The 16999-nt window shown below is 41.6% G+C and overlaps 1 protein-coding gene across 10 annotated transcripts; it reads right to left on the bottom strand.

Moving 5' to 3' along the window:
- Nucleotides 1-50: 50 nt before the first annotated feature.
- Nucleotides 51-12070, bottom strand: LOC132473044 (cell surface glycoprotein 1-like). Of its 10 annotated transcripts, none has more exons than XM_060072972.1 (18): nt 7998-8845; nt 7803-7910; nt 6987-7103; nt 5734-5862; nt 5537-5647; nt 5014-5130; nt 4642-4758; nt 3815-3931; nt 3563-3679; nt 3216-3332; nt 2843-2959; nt 2474-2590; nt 1849-1965; nt 1480-1596; nt 1231-1344; nt 858-974; nt 358-474; nt 51-218 (listed from the first exon to the last, which is right to left on the bottom strand). In XM_060072972.1, the coding sequence occupies exons 1-18, from the start codon at nt 8063-8065 to the stop codon at nt 98-100; spliced, it is 2055 nt and encodes a 684-aa protein (XP_059928955.1). In that variant the 5' UTR covers nt 8066-8845; the 3' UTR covers nt 51-97. The 10 variants fall into 10 exon arrangements, with proteins under 10 accessions (XP_059928955.1, XP_059928953.1, XP_059928960.1 ...); XM_060072970.1 differs by having other exon boundaries at nt 5537-5650; nt 7998-8844; XM_060072977.1 differs by lacking the exon at nt 5014-5130 and having other exon boundaries at nt 5537-5650.
- Between the last annotated feature and the right edge of the window lie 4929 nt (nt 12071-16999).

Here is a 16999-nt window from a genome sequence, read left to right on the forward strand (position 1 = left end):
TTTTGCAATAATTACAAGATTCAAGCAATTCAAGTCTTTCCTTGAACTGACCCTTCTCCTGTTGAGGGATCTGGGTATTTGATATTCAGACAGACCCTTACCTTGGCTCAATAGATTGATGTCCATCTTTAAACCTAACAGGCTCTGTCATATAGCATTCACTCTTCATGGAGACACAGCTGGGTCCAGGAGAGTCTGATCTCTCCTCCTGCTCTGGGCTTCAACACAAGACACACACACACACAACTTTAGTTTGAAAGTCCACAACTATTTTGTTTCTGCTTACTTGTTATGTCAGTCTGATCAGTTGGAACATAAACAATCAAGTAGTTTACAACGTCTATTTGAAACTCCTACCTCTCCTCTCTCAAGGGGCGTCCATCCTTTAGTTCAGGAGGTTGACCCATAGAGTGATCACTCTTCAAGGAGACACAGCTGGGTCCAGGGGAGTCTGCTCTCTCCTGCTGCCCCGGGCTTCAACACAAAACACACACATATTTTACTCAGACTAATGATGATGTTGTGATGAATCACTGCTGAGTTCTGAGATGGACATCAGTCAAAGACAGTTAGAGACCTGCTCTGATTATTGGTGAAAACTTTATCAACAGAGTTTGAAGGTCCTCAACAATTCCTTTTGAAGGTCCTCAACTATTTTGTTTCTCCATACTTATAATAATAATAATAATAATAATAATAATAATAATAATAATGGATTGAATTTATATAGCGCTTTTTCTAGGCACTCAAAGACGCTTTACAACGAAGGGGGGACCTCACAAACCACCACCACTTATGTCTGTAATGTCAGATCAGTAGAGTCTGATAAAACCAACTGGTCTGTTTGAAACTCCTACCTCTCCTCTCCTGAGCTGCATCTATCTTTTGGTTCAGGAGGTTGACCCACAGAGCGGTCAATCTTCAAGGAGACACAGCTGGGTCCAGGGGAGTCTGCTCTCTCCTGCTGCTCTGGGCTTCAACACAACACACACACAGCTTTTACACAGACTAATGAAGGTGTCATGATGTATCACTAATGAGTTCTGAAAAATGAACAACAGTCATAGACAGTTGGAGATCTGCTCAGATCATTGGATGTTTAGCCTGGAGAGACAAAACTTTATCAAAAGAGTTTGAAGGTCCAAAAATGTTTTGTTTCTCCTGACTTGTTGCGTCTGGTCTGATCAGTAGAGTCTGATGAAACCAACTGGTCTGTTTTTAAACTCCTACCCCTCCTCTCCTGAGCTGCGTCCATCTTCCGGTTCAAGAGGTTGACCCACAGAGTCAATCTTCAAGGAGACACAGCTGGGTCCAGGGGAGTCTGCTCTCTCCTGCTGCTCCCGTCTTCAACACAACACACACAACCTTAGTTTGAAAGTCAAAAAATATTTTGTTTCTCCTGAATTATTGTGTCAGTCTGATCTGTTGAGTCATAAACAATCAACTAGTTGGTTTTCAACGCCTATTTGAAACTCCTACCTCTCCTCTCTCGAGGGGCGTAGATCCTTTAGTTCAGGAGGTTGACCCATAGAGCTGTCACTCTTCAAGGAGACACAGCTGGGTCCAGGGGAGTCTGCTCTCTCCTGCTGCCCCGGGCTTCAACACAAAACACACACTTATTTTACTCAGACTAATGATGATGTTGTGATGAATCACTGCTGAGTTCTGATCAGTCAAAGACAGTAAGAGATCTGCTCTGATTATTGGTGAAAACTTTATCAACAGAGTTTGAAGGTCCTCAACAATTCCTTTTGAAGGTCCTCAACTATTTTGTTTCTCCATACTTATGTCTGTAATGTCAGATCAGTAGAGTTTGATAAAACCAACTGGTCTGTTTGAAACTCCTACCTCTCCTCTCCTGAGCTGCATCTATCTTTTGGTTCAGGAGGTTGACCCATAGAGCGGTCACTCTTCAAGGGGACACTGCTGGGTCCAGGGGAGTCTGCTCTCTCCTGCTGCTCTCGGCTTCAACACAACACACACACAGATTTACTCAGACTAATGTCAAGATGTATCACTGATGAGATCTGAGATGAACAACAGTCAAAGATAGTTAGAGATATGCTCTGATTATTGGATTTGAAGCCTGGACAGACAAAACTTTGTCAACCTTTTGAAGGTCCACACCTATTTTGTTTCTCCTGACTTGATATGTCGGTCTGATCAGTTGAGTCATCAACAATCAACAAGTCAGTTTTCAACGTCTATTTACAACTCCTACCTCTCCTTTCTAGAGGGGCTTCCATCTTTTGGATCAGGAGGTTGACCCACAGAGAGGTCAATCTTCAATGAGACACAGCTGGGTCCAGGGGAGTCTGCTCTCTCCTGCTGCTCCCGTCTTCAACACAACACACACAACCTTAGTTTGAAAGTCAAAAAATATTTTGTTTCTCCTGAATTATTGTGTCAGTCTGATCTGTTGAGTCATAAACAATCAACTAGTTGGTTTTCAACGCCTATTTGAAACTCCTACCTCTCCTCTCTCGAGGGGCGTAGATCCTTTAGTTCAGGAGGTTGACCCATAGAGCTGTCACTCTTCAAGGAGACACAGCTGGGTCCAGGGGAGTCTGCTCTCTCCTGCTGCCCCGGGCTTCAACACAAAACACACACTTATTTTACTCAGACTAATGATGATGTTGTGATGAATCACTGCTGAGTTCTGATCAGTCAAAGACAGTAAGAGATCTGCTCTGATTATTGGTGAAAACTTTATCAACAGAGTTTGAAGGTCCTCAACAATTCCTTTTGAAGGTCCTCAACTATTTTGTTTCTCCATACTTATGTCTGTAATGTCAGATCAGTAGAGTTTGATAAAACCAACTGGTCTGTTTGAAACTCCTACCTCTCCTCTCCTGAGCTGCATCTATCTTTTGGTTCAGGAGGTTGACCCATAGAGCGGTCACTCTTCAAGGGGACACTGCTGGGTCCAGGGGAGTCTGCTCTCTCCTGCTGCTCTCGGCTTCAACACAACACACACACAGATTTACTCAGACTAATGTCAAGATGTATCACTGATGAGATCTGAGATGAACAACAGTCAAAGATAGTTAGAGATATGCTCTGATTATTGGATTTGAAGCCTGGACAGACAAAACTTTGTCAACCTTTTGAAGGTCCACACCTATTTTGTTTCTCCTGACTTGATATGTCGGTCTGATCAGTTGAGTCATCAACAATCAACAAGTCAGTTTTCAACGTCTATTTACAACTCCTACCTCTCCTTTCTAGAGGGGCTTCCATCTTTTGGATCAGGAGGTTGACCCACAGAGAGGTCAATCTTCAATGAGACACAGCTGGGTCCAGGGGAGTCTGCTCTCTCCTGCTGCTCTGGGCTTCAACACAACACACACACAGCTTTTACACAGACTAATGAAGATGTTGTGATGTATCACTGCCGAGTTCTGAGATGGACATCGGTCAAAGACAGTTAGAGATCTGCTCTGATTATTGGTGAAAACTTTAAGTCCTCAACTATTTTGTTTCTCCATACTTGTAATGTCTGATCAGTAGAGTCTGATTGCAACCAACTGGTCTGTTTTCATCGTCTGTTTGAAACTCCTACCTCTCCTCTCCTGAGCTGTGTCCATCATTTGGTTCAGGAGGTTGACCCAGAGAGAGGTCACTCTTCAAGGAGACACAGCTGGGTCCAGGGGAGTCTGCTCTCTCCTGCTGCTCCCGTCTTCAACACAACACACACAACCTTAGTTTGAAAGTCCAAAACTATATTGTTTCTCCTGAATTATTGTGTCAGTCTGATCTGTTGAGTCATAAACAATCAACTAGTTGGTTTTCAACGCCTATTTGAAACTCCTACCTCTCCTCTCTCGAGGGGCGTCGATCCTTTAGTTCAGGAGATTGACCCATAGAGCTGTCACTCTTCAAGGAGACACAACTGGGTCTAGGGGAGTCTGCTCTCTCCTGCTGCTCTGGGCTTCAACACAAAACACACACATATTTTACTCAGACTAATGATGATGTTGTGATGAATCAGTGCTGAGTTCTGAGATGGACATCAGTCAAAGACAGTTAGAGATATGCTCTGATTAACGGTGAAAACTTTATCAACAGAGTCGGAAGGTCCTCAACAATTTTTTTTGAAGGTCCTCAACTATTTTGTTTTCTCCTAACTTTTTATGCCTTAATGATCAATTCCGGATTTAGAAAATGGCCCTTAAGGGCTGCAGCAACAAGCCTCGCCACCAGGGGGCCTCAGGGGGACGTTGGAAAAAGTGTTAAAAGTGTGCACCAGAGTTGGGCCAAAAAAAAGAAATGCTGAGCTCTTAAACATTGTCAGTATCATGACAGTTCCAGAATTAATAAAGAATTTATTTATTTATTATTTTCATTATTGGTTTATCATAATACAGTGTATGTAATGGGACATACTTTTTGTCCTTGGCTTTAAACTGTGTATTGTGCGATCATATTCATAGAGGGGTTCTGTGGACTTCAAAGCGCTGATGTGTCAGTGCACATGCGAATGGTTTGTTTGTATGTCATCACATGCGTCAGAGCGAAATAGGGGCATCCTCTTGGTAAATAGCCCCAGGCCTCAAGATATTTTAATCCGGCCCTGTTTCTGAACAGTAGAGTCATAAACAACCAACTATTCAGTTTTCAACATCCGTTTGAAACTCCTACCCCTCCTCTCCTGAGCTGCGTCCACCATTTAGTTCAGGAGGTTGACCCATAGAGCGGTCACTCTTCAAGGAGACACAGCTGGGTCCAGGGGAGTCTACTCTCTCCTGCTGCTCTGGGCTTCAACACAACACACAGACAGCTTTTACACAGACTAATGAAGGTGTCATGATGTATCACTGCTGAGTTCTGAAAAATGAACAACAGTCATAGACAGTTGGAGATCTGCTCAGATCATTGGATGTTTAGCCTGGAGAGACAAAACTTTATCAAAAGAGTTTGAAGGTCCAAAAATGTTTTGTTTCTCCTGACTTGTCATGTCTGGTCTGATCAGTAGATTCTGATAAAACCAACTGGTCTGTTTGAAACTCCCACTTCTCCTCTCTCAAGGGGCGTCGATCCTTTAGTTCAGGAGGTTGAACCATAGAGCGGTCACTCTTCAAGGAGACACAGCTGAGTCCAGGGGAGTCTGCTCTCTCCTGCTGCCCCGGGCTTCAACACAAAACACAAACATATCTTACTCAGACTAATGATGATGTTGTGATGCATCACCACTGAGTTCTGAGATGGAGACCAGTCAAAGACAGTTAGAGATCTGCTCTGATTATTGGTGAAAACTTTATCAACAGAGTTTGAAGGTCCTCAACTATTATTTTTGAAGGTGCACACAACACACACTCAGCTTTTACTCAGAGTAATGATGGTGTCATGATGTATCAATGTTGAGATCTGAGATGGACAACAGTCACAGACAGTTGGAGATCGGCTCAGATTATTGGAACAGAGATTGAAGGTCCACAATTATTTTGTTTCTCCTGACTTGTTACGTCTGGTCTGATCAGTAGAGTCTAATAAAAAACCAACTGGTCTGTTTTCCTTGTCTGTTTGAAACTCCTACCTCTCCTTTCTGGATCGCCGTCCATCTTTTGGTTCAGGAGGGTCATTTATAGAGTGGTCACTCTTCATGGAGACACAGCTGGGTCCAGGGTCTGATGTCTGCTGCTGGACTCTTCTGGATATACACCAAAAAAACATCTGTGATTCAGGATTCTTAGATGTTTGTCTGATGCATTTTATAATCTGACACATGCTTACCTTGGCTTAGTAGACTGATTTACATCTTCATATCCAGCAGGTTGTATCATAGAGCTGTCACTCGTCACAGTGACACAGCTGGGTCCAGGGTCTGATGTCTGCTGCTGGACTCTTCTGCTTCTTTTTTTTCTGAGATTTCAATGTTTAATTGCTTTCATCAAACAAAATAATAATCACAGTACATGAGTGTGATTGACATCATCAACCAAAATTAACTCTGAAAGACAAACTTGCCTCATATATATGCACCCAACCAATGCCATAAAACAATAGTCAATAATAAATACAGTAAAGATTATGCAACATTTGATCTTTTTAGAAGGATGGAAAATACAAAAAATAAAGAAAGATTAAGAAAGAAAAGCTGGTGGCCTGAGTAAGTTAATACATAGTTTGGATCCAATGTAAGTCATATATAATTAAAAAAATAATTATATTCAAATCTAAAAGTCCTTCTAGCTGTATGTTCATACGTAAATAGGTTCTACTCTCCCCTCCATGGAGCGGTCTAGAAGAGGAAGGTTCTCAGGCGGCCAGCTGGCCTAAGGAAGTGTTCCAGGTAGAGACTGGGCTGAAGACCCAGACCTCCACTCCCTGACTACTAGTTTACATCCCAACATGACCTCTGGCTCACTAACCTGCTACTGTTTGTGTTTGAAACCTTCCCTTAAGGGGGTTTTGGTTTACTTTCACTAGATCTGAACGGTGAGGAGGGTACGTTAAGCCAAGATATTGAAAGGCATTTTTAGGCCGGGTAGAATTGCCCTGTTTGAAAGAGATTTTGGGCAGAAGGATGACAATGGAAGTGCTTAAGATTTTAACCAGTCTACTTTGCATCCTGAAAATAAGGACAGTTGATTCATTAATTGAAACAGTGGTGAGAGTGTATTGGTTGGTTCTGAGGCCAGCCCAAGAATATCATCTGCATATTCACTTTTGTCTCATATTGACCTCTTTAATGCCTGGTATATTGTGATCTTACAGATAGCGACAGCCTAGAAAGTCTGATAACAGACCTCCTTGTCTGCTAGACCTGCTTCATGTAAAAGGAGAAGAGATCACACTGTTTTTGAGCCACTGGATGGCTATACCAAAGTTTTATTGCGTAAAAAAAGTGGTACTGAATCCAAAATGTTAAAAAGTTGTATATACGTAAATGAGGCCCTTCTCTTCAAGAAAATAACAACCACCATCTGTGATTCAGGACTCTTGGATGTTTGGCTGCTGTGTTTGATTATATGACAGATCTTTACCGTTTCTTGATCGAAGTATTTCCATCTTTAAACCCAGCAGGTTGTTCCACAGTGCTGTCACTCTTCATGGGGGCACAGCTGGGTCCAGGGGAGTCTGCTCTCTCCTGCTGCTCTGGGCTTCAACACAACAAACACACAGCTTTTAGGAATGATGGTGTCATCATGATGCATCACTTTTCAGCTCTGAGATGGACAACAGTCACAGATAGTAGGAGATCTGCTAAGATTATTGGATGTGAAGCCTGGAGAGACAAAACTTTATCAACAGAGATTTATTGTAAGAGACATATTGAGTTAATGTCTAATTTGAATATTTTGAGTTCTTGTTTTTTCTATTCTATATAATTATTATTAAAGGTCACATATTATGCCACCAGGTGTGAGTGTGTGTTTAGCCTTTACTAGCTGTTTGGAAAATATGCCACTTCTGACATCACAAGTGGGCATGTCCACCTAGACGTACACTGGATAAGGCTTCAGTAGAGTCATGACTTCAAAAGTAGTGATATCATGCGCAGGAAAAAGAGCTGGAAGCCTACGTATTAACACAGTTTCTTTACCCTTATTTCGATTTCATGACTCTGTTTGTATTGTTCCCTTTTGACAAGAAAAAGGTCCAACTAATTCAAGAGACATATCATTTTTGGAGTCAAACTCATTGCCTCTATTGGCTAACCATGTCTTTTGAAAGAAATTTGAATGATGCTACATTGAAGGTCCACAACTATTTTGTTTCTCCTGACTTGTTGTGTCTGATCAGTAGAGTCTGATTACAACCAATAGGTTGGTTGTTCAATGTCTGTTTGAAACTCCTACCTCTCCTCTCTGGAGGGGCGTTTTTGTTCAGGAGGTTGACCAATAGAGGGGTCACTATTCAAGGAGACACAGCTGGGTCCAGGGGCGTCTGCTGCCTCCTGCTGGACTCTTCAATATAAACATCAACCATCTGTGATACAGGACTCTAGGACTCTATGTTTGTCTGATATATTTTATAATCTGACAGATGCTTACCTTGGCTTAGTAGACTGATTTACATCTTCAGATCCCAAAGGTTGTGTCATAGAGCTGTCACTCTTCATGGGGACACAGCCTGGTCCAGGGTCTGCTGTATGCTGCTGGACTCTTAGGGATCTTTTTTTTCGGAGATTCAAATGTTTAATTGCTTTTTAACAGACATAAATAATCTCAGGACATGAGTATGATTGACATCTTCAACCAAAATGATCTCACAGAGACACACATTCCTCATGTGTATGCACACACCCAATAAACAATAGTCAATGCATAAAACATAAAAGATATTACGACATTTGATATTGCAACAACAAAGGAAATTAAAAGACAGAAATTAGTTATTTAGTATGTTAGTATATTAGTTATTACATTATTTTGATACAATATAAGTGATATTTAGCATATAGTCGTCATATTTAAAGCTGATCGCTGGATGTAATGCAGGACAGGTCTGCATTGGTCTGGGGTGTCTGGGTCCCTTAACTCAGAAGTTATTGAGCAAAAAGCTATTTTTCATTTGAAATTAATATCTGAATATCTGTCGAATAGCCAACAACAAACCACGGTATAGTAAAGCGCTTTGAGTGGCCGCTGGTTATAAAAGCACTGTATTCAGTCCATTTACCATTTACCATCTGATGGCACCTCAAACAATCAAGAGGTCTAACAACCTGCTCAATCTAGCTTGGAGCGGTCCAGTACACAAGATTTAGGGTTTTAAACAGACTTGTCTTCCGATTGTTATTGTTATTCCCATTACTGAGAATTCTTAGCCACTCAGAATAATGATGGTGTCATTATGTGTCACGGCTGAGCTCTGAGATGGACAGACACAGACAGTGAGAGAGCCTCTTTTTACCTCATAGCTTTTCTCTTGTGGCCATGTTTCCGAGGCATAGTGGTTTTAGAGGTAGGACCCGCTCCTCTCTCCTCTGATTGATAGTTGACTGGAGACCTGGATACAAACACAACAACAACTGATTGTTTCTTTTGTCATTCAGCATTCGGTTAATCCCTGCTTTTATAGAACCTGCTTATTGCCGGTCATTGCTGTTCATTGCTGCTCTCAGTCTCAACGAGGGGAAAGACGTGGAGACGCTGCCCAGTGTTTACTACAAACCACTGATAACTTTATCACTCACACAGAATGTCTCAGGGCTTCAAGTGCGTCTGCAGGGAAACCAGAAGACAGATACGCAGGCCCGTCACTATGGGCGGGCCTTAGGGGGCCTGGCCCGCCCCCCACAATGCATAGTGCCCCCCCACTTGAGGCACAGATAAAAAAATTAAAAAAAAGATTTTTATTTTATATTATTATTTACATTATTAAAGCTCCGTTCACTTGTTTGGGCCCTTCACAACTTCCGGCGGTGAATTATCAAGTATAATTGACCGCTGTCAAGGTAAACAAAGACTTTTTTGCCTCTAATGGCGTCTTTGGTTACACTCCGCAAGTAGTCCGATAACTTGTCAAACCCAGCGTCTTCGGTTGCAAAGCGACGTCAACGTCTTTGGCGGACTATTAAATCTGCTGGCTACGTAGTCCTACGTCAATGTAGCCGCTAACAGTTACCGCGCATTTTTGAAAAGTGTAGCTGGATGAGTTTTCGCTAGCTTACTTTCAGTGGCGAAGCTAGACCCTTTTTTACACAAGCAATGAGAGAATAGATGCTGTACACTAATGAACAGGCACAAATGGGCTAGTGAATTCGAGCGCAACCTTCCTGCAGGAATCTCTAACCTCTGATTGGTGGGTGGGCGTCTCCTGTTTGACAAAACCAAAAAGGCAGCACGAGCACACTTAACATAGTTTCTGCTGTTTTGTCTGTCAAAAAGGCTTGCTAGTCTTTATCAGAAAATCCACGATTTCCAGCTGTGTTATAACATGACCAGCTAATAATAATAACATAATAATAATTTTAAAACCTTGACATAATCTGTCAGATGACTATTAAATGACAGTTGACCACAAGGCGATTCTATCTATGCCTCCTCTTGAATTGCTTCATGTTTCAGTCGGCAGGGGATTGTAATGCTGCGTAGCATGATAAGCATGATAAGGTGCAAGGAGCAGAAAAAGTTGACATGGGTGCTAATTTTCAGTTGCAAAAAAACGCTGGCATTATTTTATCAGCTGAGGGCATGTTCATTGCCATAACAACGTGAGCTAATCAACAAGTACAACATGTTCTAATACTATGACTCATGGAAACGCCCTCAGCTTATAAAAAGTGTCGGGGGGGGGGGGGTGCGCGAGCAGCAGACGGGACTGTGTCTTATTTATTTATTTATTTTAATAAGTTACTTCTATTCTATTTTAAATAAACATAATACCAAGGGTCAGAAGTCTTACAAGAATTTTGATCGTACAAAGTCATGACAGAGGGACTTGGTGTCTTTATTCATGCTTGAAAGATGCATGAAATTGTTTTTTTTGTTTTTTTTTGAAAGGGAATAAGCTGGTGAAGCTGACAAGTGACCAATGTTTACTGTTTAAAAATATTTTTAATTAAATGCAAACCCCAGTGAATCATATGCTCTTGTTTCTCTGTTTTGAGATTCACACAGACTTAGCAGTCTTGTTTAAATGTTACAAATTGAGTTAATAAACTGAACTTGGAAATTGTTTTAAGTTGTTGCAGATGTTATCTCCGCTAATTTTATTAATCTAAATAAATTAATATTAGCAGGTTCTCAATAGTAGGCTATTTCAATACAGGGAGGGCGCGAAAAAATATCTGTCTCCTAGGGTGGGAATGACAGAAAATAATTGAGAGCCACTGATCTAGAACATGTTGTACTTTTTGATTAGCTCACGTTGTTATGGCAATGAAAACACCCACAGCTGATAAAATAATGCCAGCGGTTTTGTTTTAACTGAAAATTAGCACCCCTTTTTTTTGCATCAGAAGTTTTGTAAAAATGTATGGGTCCCTGAAAGTGAGACAACGTAGTTTATTGCTCCCGAAATAGTAGTATGTTTCTCATATTATTAATCTTGTACATGTTGTACCAATGTATTTCAGTAACTGTGTAAACAAAAAAAAAAAGGGGGAAATATGGTCATTTTTGAGTGAAACTTACACAAAGGAAATTTAATATACCTCAAATTTGTTATTACAGTTCACATCCATTGATTATTCCATCATCCAAATGGTCTTTTTTCCTGTCATCACTTTAGTGATTCAGAACTGCATTATTTAGCTGACACTGCCAGCTTTTGGCTTGGACGTACAACAGCATAGTAACTAATAAAATAAAGGTTGTGGAATAAAAAAATCTTGGACAGGACTTTATATACTTCATATACACCTGTGGCTTCCACAAAAGTCAGAACCTAAAATCGCCCCTGCTTACTTTAATTTCTAGTTCATCATCATGGATATTCGTAAGTGGTTGAAAAGCCCACCAACAGTCTAATAATCAGTCAGATAATTTCCTGGACCCATCAAAGGTAAACCCTCTCCTGCTATTAGCTGGAACTGATGTGGCTGAATCTGAATATACTGTGGCTCGTGAGTTCCTGGTTAAGGAAATGAAGGACACCCGATTCCCCCAGAAGACGGAACATAGACAATAGCAAACAGCCTTAGCACATTCAACTGTGCACTCCAGGCTATGCCGACTGTTCTCACAGCCTACACCTTGCCCTAACTTTAGGAGTTTCCACAGCAATGTGTGAAAAGTCATTTTCCACGTTGAAAAACGGCTTCTCAGAGCATCGGCACGGTATGCTGCACAGACGCAAGGCCCAGTTGATTCAGCTTGCTTTTCAAAAGGACCTGACTCACAAGTTTACATCTGATTGGAAGGATATGTTGATGAGGAGGTTCAGCTCGGAGAAACGCCGCCTCCCGCTGAGGACAGGGAGGGAGGGAGGACAGCGCTGAATCCACTCAAAGTAAGCTACCGTGTGTGTGTGTGTGTGTGTGTGTGTCATGGGTGGATTACTGCACGGGCACACCGGGCACATGCCCAGGGGCCCAAGGGCTCAGGGGGGCCCTTGGGCCCCCCTGAGCCGCCCCACAAGTTACTAACAGTGGGGTCCAGGGCCCCACAAGTTACTAACAGTGGGGCCCAGGGCCCCACAAGTTACTAACAGTGGGGCCCAGGGCCCCACAAGTAGGGATGGGCGTGAGGAATCGATTACTCGAGTACTCCTCGTTACAAATGAACTCGGTTGGTGGACAGGCAATCTCGAGTTTGCATATACACACACAAACAAAGTTTTCTGAAGCAAATGTATACATTTTCTGTCGGCGCCACTAACGCATGACGTGGGCACAAAGAATAAATGCATCCATTTCCATGGCGCGTGCCGTGTGCAGGCACGCCAGAATTCAAAAAGTTAAGAGATGGCGGTTAAAGCAAAGCGCAGCGAAGAATTGAAATACTTCAAAGAAATAGGAGATCATAAGGTGAAATGTAAAATATGCCAAGCGAAATCGACCTACCAGAAAGTGCTATGCGGCAACATATGCTCCTGAAACACAACGGTGAGTTCGGGAAAGCAGACCCGCAGCAACCAAGTGTGTCACTGTCGGCTATTTTCACCGCCGCAAGACGCAGCTGTAATCCCGGGCGTGTAGAGAAGATCACAACGCCGAGTATTTCCATAGTCCATTTGCTGCCATTTTATTTGCAGCTTTAAATTATTTGCAATGGTTAGGCTACTTGTTTCGTTTTTGTTTTTTTTAAACTGTTACAGGCCTTGGTTCGACGTGATTTAAATTGTGTTTGAACGTTTGCAAAAATAAATAATGAATACTCAGATAACTCTGACTGTTTTAATGGAGAATAAGCATTACATGTTTGGTTGGTAATATTGCCGTTCATCATCAGGCCTATTCCTGCTGCAGATGCGTTGCATTCTAAAAATTGATTTGATTGAACGAGTACTCGATTGATCCTCGAGGAATTCCTTCGATCACTCGAGTTTGGAATATACTACTCGTGCCCATCCCTACCCACAAGTTACTAACAGTGGGGCCCTGGGCCCCAGTGTTAGTAACTTTTAATGTTGCATTGTCGAAGCAATCAGTAGAAAAATACAAAAATTCAAGCGAAAACAGCAATAGTAGGCCTACTACTGAGTAAATAAATTAATAAAAAGATCAATAGGGGGCACTATTTCAGTTTGTGGATTTGAGACCATTCACGAACAAGTCACTGTCATTTAAACATGGAGCAACGGCGAACTCTAAGTGGAGCGTTGAAGCAATGAATTTATTCAGTTCAGATCATTTAACAAGCCTGGAGATGATGCAACCCCAAAAGGACTGCCATGAATTATACTAGATTGTGGACTGCAATCTATGTTTCCAAATGTGTATGTAGCGCTACGGCTTTTTCTGACTCTGCCCGTCAGTAATTGCGAAGGGGAGCGGTCATTCTCTCCTCTGTCCAGGATAAAAAATGAACTGAGGACGAAAATGTCACAAAAACGCCTCAAGGCACTTTCTCTCATGGCAATTGAGAGCGACCTTACCAATGCACTGGAGTTTGATGATATCGTGGAGGATTTTGCACGGAACAGAGCCCGGAAAAAATGCATTTCATAGGTGCAATGCATTACTGTCAATTAATGTAAGGAACTGTTCGTATTGAGTTGCTTTAAGTCGTTTTTATTTGTGGTTGAAAGCGGTGCATTCGATTGATTGATTGATTACTATTCATTAATTGCTTGCTTGCTTATGACTGCATTAATTAATGTAAATTAATGGTTCATTAATGCACCCTTATTGTAAAGTGTTTGCATGATTTCCACAAAGAGAGAAATGTAGATAATGTAGAGAATAGAAACACACAAACTAGAGAAGGCCTCTCCTGTGTTTCAGGTGATCAGTACAGTCTCACAAAAATGTAATCCTCACCACACGTTTTCTTCCTCATACCACATGTATTCTTCCTCATACCAATGGAGGTGCGGCCGCACCTCCATTCATAACATCACTCTGTTGAAGCTCAAACACAGCGAGACGTTAGCTGAACTTCACTTTAATGTGTTTTCATTGGAAAAGCATTTTAAACACAGAAGGTTGAAACAGTACAGGTTTATACCGATTTAGATCTCACATTCTTCACTGTTTCTGAGAGTTCAATATAAAGAGTAAGAGATCATAGAAGGTCTGCTCTGGTAGGGGGGAAGTTCTACTGATTATTAACTGAATATATTAAATAATGTAATAAAGATTCCATAAGGGTGGCAGGTCCATGCTGTCCTCTATAATTAATATGTGCTGGTCTGTATCTTAAGGGTGGAGTCGGTTTCTCCCTGATGAAGATGTGTCTCATGGTGTCCATGCAGTCGGTCGTTAGGCCGGTTCCAGCAGCAGTTACTTCCTGGTGAAGCCTTCTCCTGACTGGCAGCCAAACTCATTTACATAACACATAACTTCTCTCGTTAGGAACGGTTTTGTTGGCCTCAAGATGTGCCAAAAACACACCCTCTTGTGATGTCACAGTCTCATCACTCCTACAAGACGCTTTGTAGATGTTTAGAGACGGGGACGTCACAAGAAGGCGTGTCATTGAAGGATGTACATCCTCTAGGTGGCTACAAAAATTAACACAATTAACGTAAAGCTATTTTATGCAGATTTACTCCAAGGGACGGATGACCTGAAAACTAGTAACGTTACGACAGATCCTACTTAAGTCGAGGAGAAAGGGACAGTTTAAAGAGTGAGCATCTCTCCTTCTCAAGCGATGGTTGAGGTAGGGTGAACAGACTTCCCACTGTAACCGGAGGCAGTCTAAATGTTGAGTTGCGTGTCAATGGTCCGGCAAAAGCCTGTTGGGACGCTCAAATGTCCCGGTTTACACCAACGACTATGAAATATCCCCTTTTTTCCACGATTACATAGCCAAACGCCAAACGTGGTCATTAACTAAAAAACACAGAAGCATTAAAGCATCCAGCATATGATTTCAACAATGTGTGAGGGCATACGCAACAGGGATGGTCGCACCGTGGAATGCTGATGGAAACCAGCGGACAAGCGCTGGGTGGAGAAGTTCGTCCATTTCAGAAGCAGGGAGATTCCGTACAAAACATATGTCTAATTTGGCAGTTTGGCGTGTGTCTGCCTGGCACTAATGCTCCCGTTGAGCTGATCTTTTCATAATGAATAATACTTGGGCCGACGAGAGGAACCGAATTGACTGTTCCCAACTTAAAGGCGTTGCTTGTTACATGGGCCAATTATGATGACACCTGTCTGCAATTCCACAGTTGCAGGTTATCAGCAAACAAATCAATTTTGGAGCAAATTCACTATTCAACAAATATGCGTAGGCTAATTTGAAGAGCTTTTATCTCTGTGCTCTATGAGGTAGACGTCACACACACACACACACACACACACACACACACACACACACACACACACACACACACACACACACACACACCTATGCTTTGTTCAAAACTTTCTGAAGCTTCAGGCTAATTCATAAAAATATAGATAGTCACGCATGACAATCAATGTCTTTTCATATTTTCTCTTAAATGTGTATATAGGCCTACCTATATGCACGTTTGTGAGCAGTAGTCCTATAGGAGAGTGATCATGATTTGCCTCAATATCCGAATAACACCCATAGGACAGATAGCATTGGTTGGTGGAATGCCATAACGTAGGTCTGTATATGCAGTTTAAGCTTGTCCAGGACCGGCAAGTCACGATGTAGCCTATGAATCCGAACAAATTCTTAGGTAGTGGCCATCCCCAAAAATGCACCAGAATACAGGAAATCACATCTACCAAGGATGTACATCCTTCAATGACACTCCCTCTTGTGACGTCCCCGTCTCTAAACATCTACAAAACGTCTTGTAGGAGTGATGAGAGTGTGACATCACAAGAGGGCATGTTTTTGGCACATCTTGAGGCCAACAAAACCGTTCCTAACGATAGAAGATATGTGTTATGTAAATGAGTTTGGCTGCCAGTCAGGAGAAGGCTTCACCAGGAAGTAGCTGCTGCTGGAACCGGCCTAACGACCGACTGCATGGACACCATGAGACACATCTTCATCAGGGAGAAGCCGACTCTAACCTGATGATAAAGACCAGTACCAGTACATATGAATTAGAGTGGACAACATGGACCTGCCACCCTTATCGACCCTTTATTACATTATTTAATACAATCAGTTAATAATCGGTAGAACCTCACCCTTACACTTATCACTTATTTATGACATTTATCTTCTTTTATCTCCATTTGTATGAACCTGTACTGTTTTAACCTGTGTTTAAAATGCCTCTCCAATGAAAACACATTAAAGTGAAGTTCAGCTGACATCTCGCTATGTTTGAGCGTCAACAGAGTGATGTTATCAATGGAGGCGCGGCCGTCACAGGTTTGGTATGAGGAAGAAAACGTGTGGTGAGGATGTGATCTTTGTGAGATTGTACTGATAACCTGAAACACAGGAGAGGCCTTCTCTATGTCATGTGTTTCTATTCTCTACATTATCTACATTTATCTCTTCATGGAAATCATGGGAACACTTTACAATAAGGGTTCATAAATTAAGCATTAACGGTTAATGAATAGTAATCATTTAATAATGGTGTTCATGTTTGATAATATTGTTCACGTGAACTAAGGTATTTTATTTTCCCTGCTTATGCTGTATAATAGAGGTTATTATTGCATTTACTGATGTTAATTAATAGTATAACTATACCATTAGTTAAATGTTAGTAAATTGTAGTTAATGTTTCTAAATGCATTCACTAATGTTAATGAATGTTTCATTAATGTATGGTAAAGTGTTAATAAAATCCTGGTATTTATTTTCTGTAGCTGAGGAGGACATGTGAAGCGATGCATCAGTGACTGAGTGTCTCTACCTGCTGTTTGACCCATCAAGTCTCTTTGTATTTCTCTGAGCTTCTAGACATCACAGCTCTGTCCATTGTTCATATTTTAATAAAGTGATTATTCTTCATCGCTGAGTGAAGTCATGGAACAGCAGCCTATAAGAGG

The sequence above is a fragment of the Gadus macrocephalus genome, chromosome 15, assembly GCF_031168955.1.
Source record: "Gadus macrocephalus chromosome 15, ASM3116895v1".
Classification (NCBI taxonomy): domain Eukaryota; kingdom Metazoa; phylum Chordata; class Actinopteri; order Gadiformes; family Gadidae; genus Gadus; species Gadus macrocephalus.

Bases quoted from the DNA above. Each gene is read 5' to 3' on its own strand.
- LOC132473044 (XM_060072970.1), bottom strand. From the start codon at position 8,065: ATGAAGAGTGACAGCTCTATGACACAACCTTTGGGATCTGAAGATGTA. The intron at 4,759-5,013 runs GTGGGAGTTTCA...GTTGTGTTGAAG, and splicing joins CGCCCCTTGAGAGAGGAGAA to CCCAGAGCAGCAGGAGAGAG. The intron at 2,591-2,842 runs GTAGGAGTTTCA...TTTGTGTTGAAG, and splicing joins TGCAGCTCAGGAGAGGAGAG to CCCGGGGCAGCAGGAGAGAG.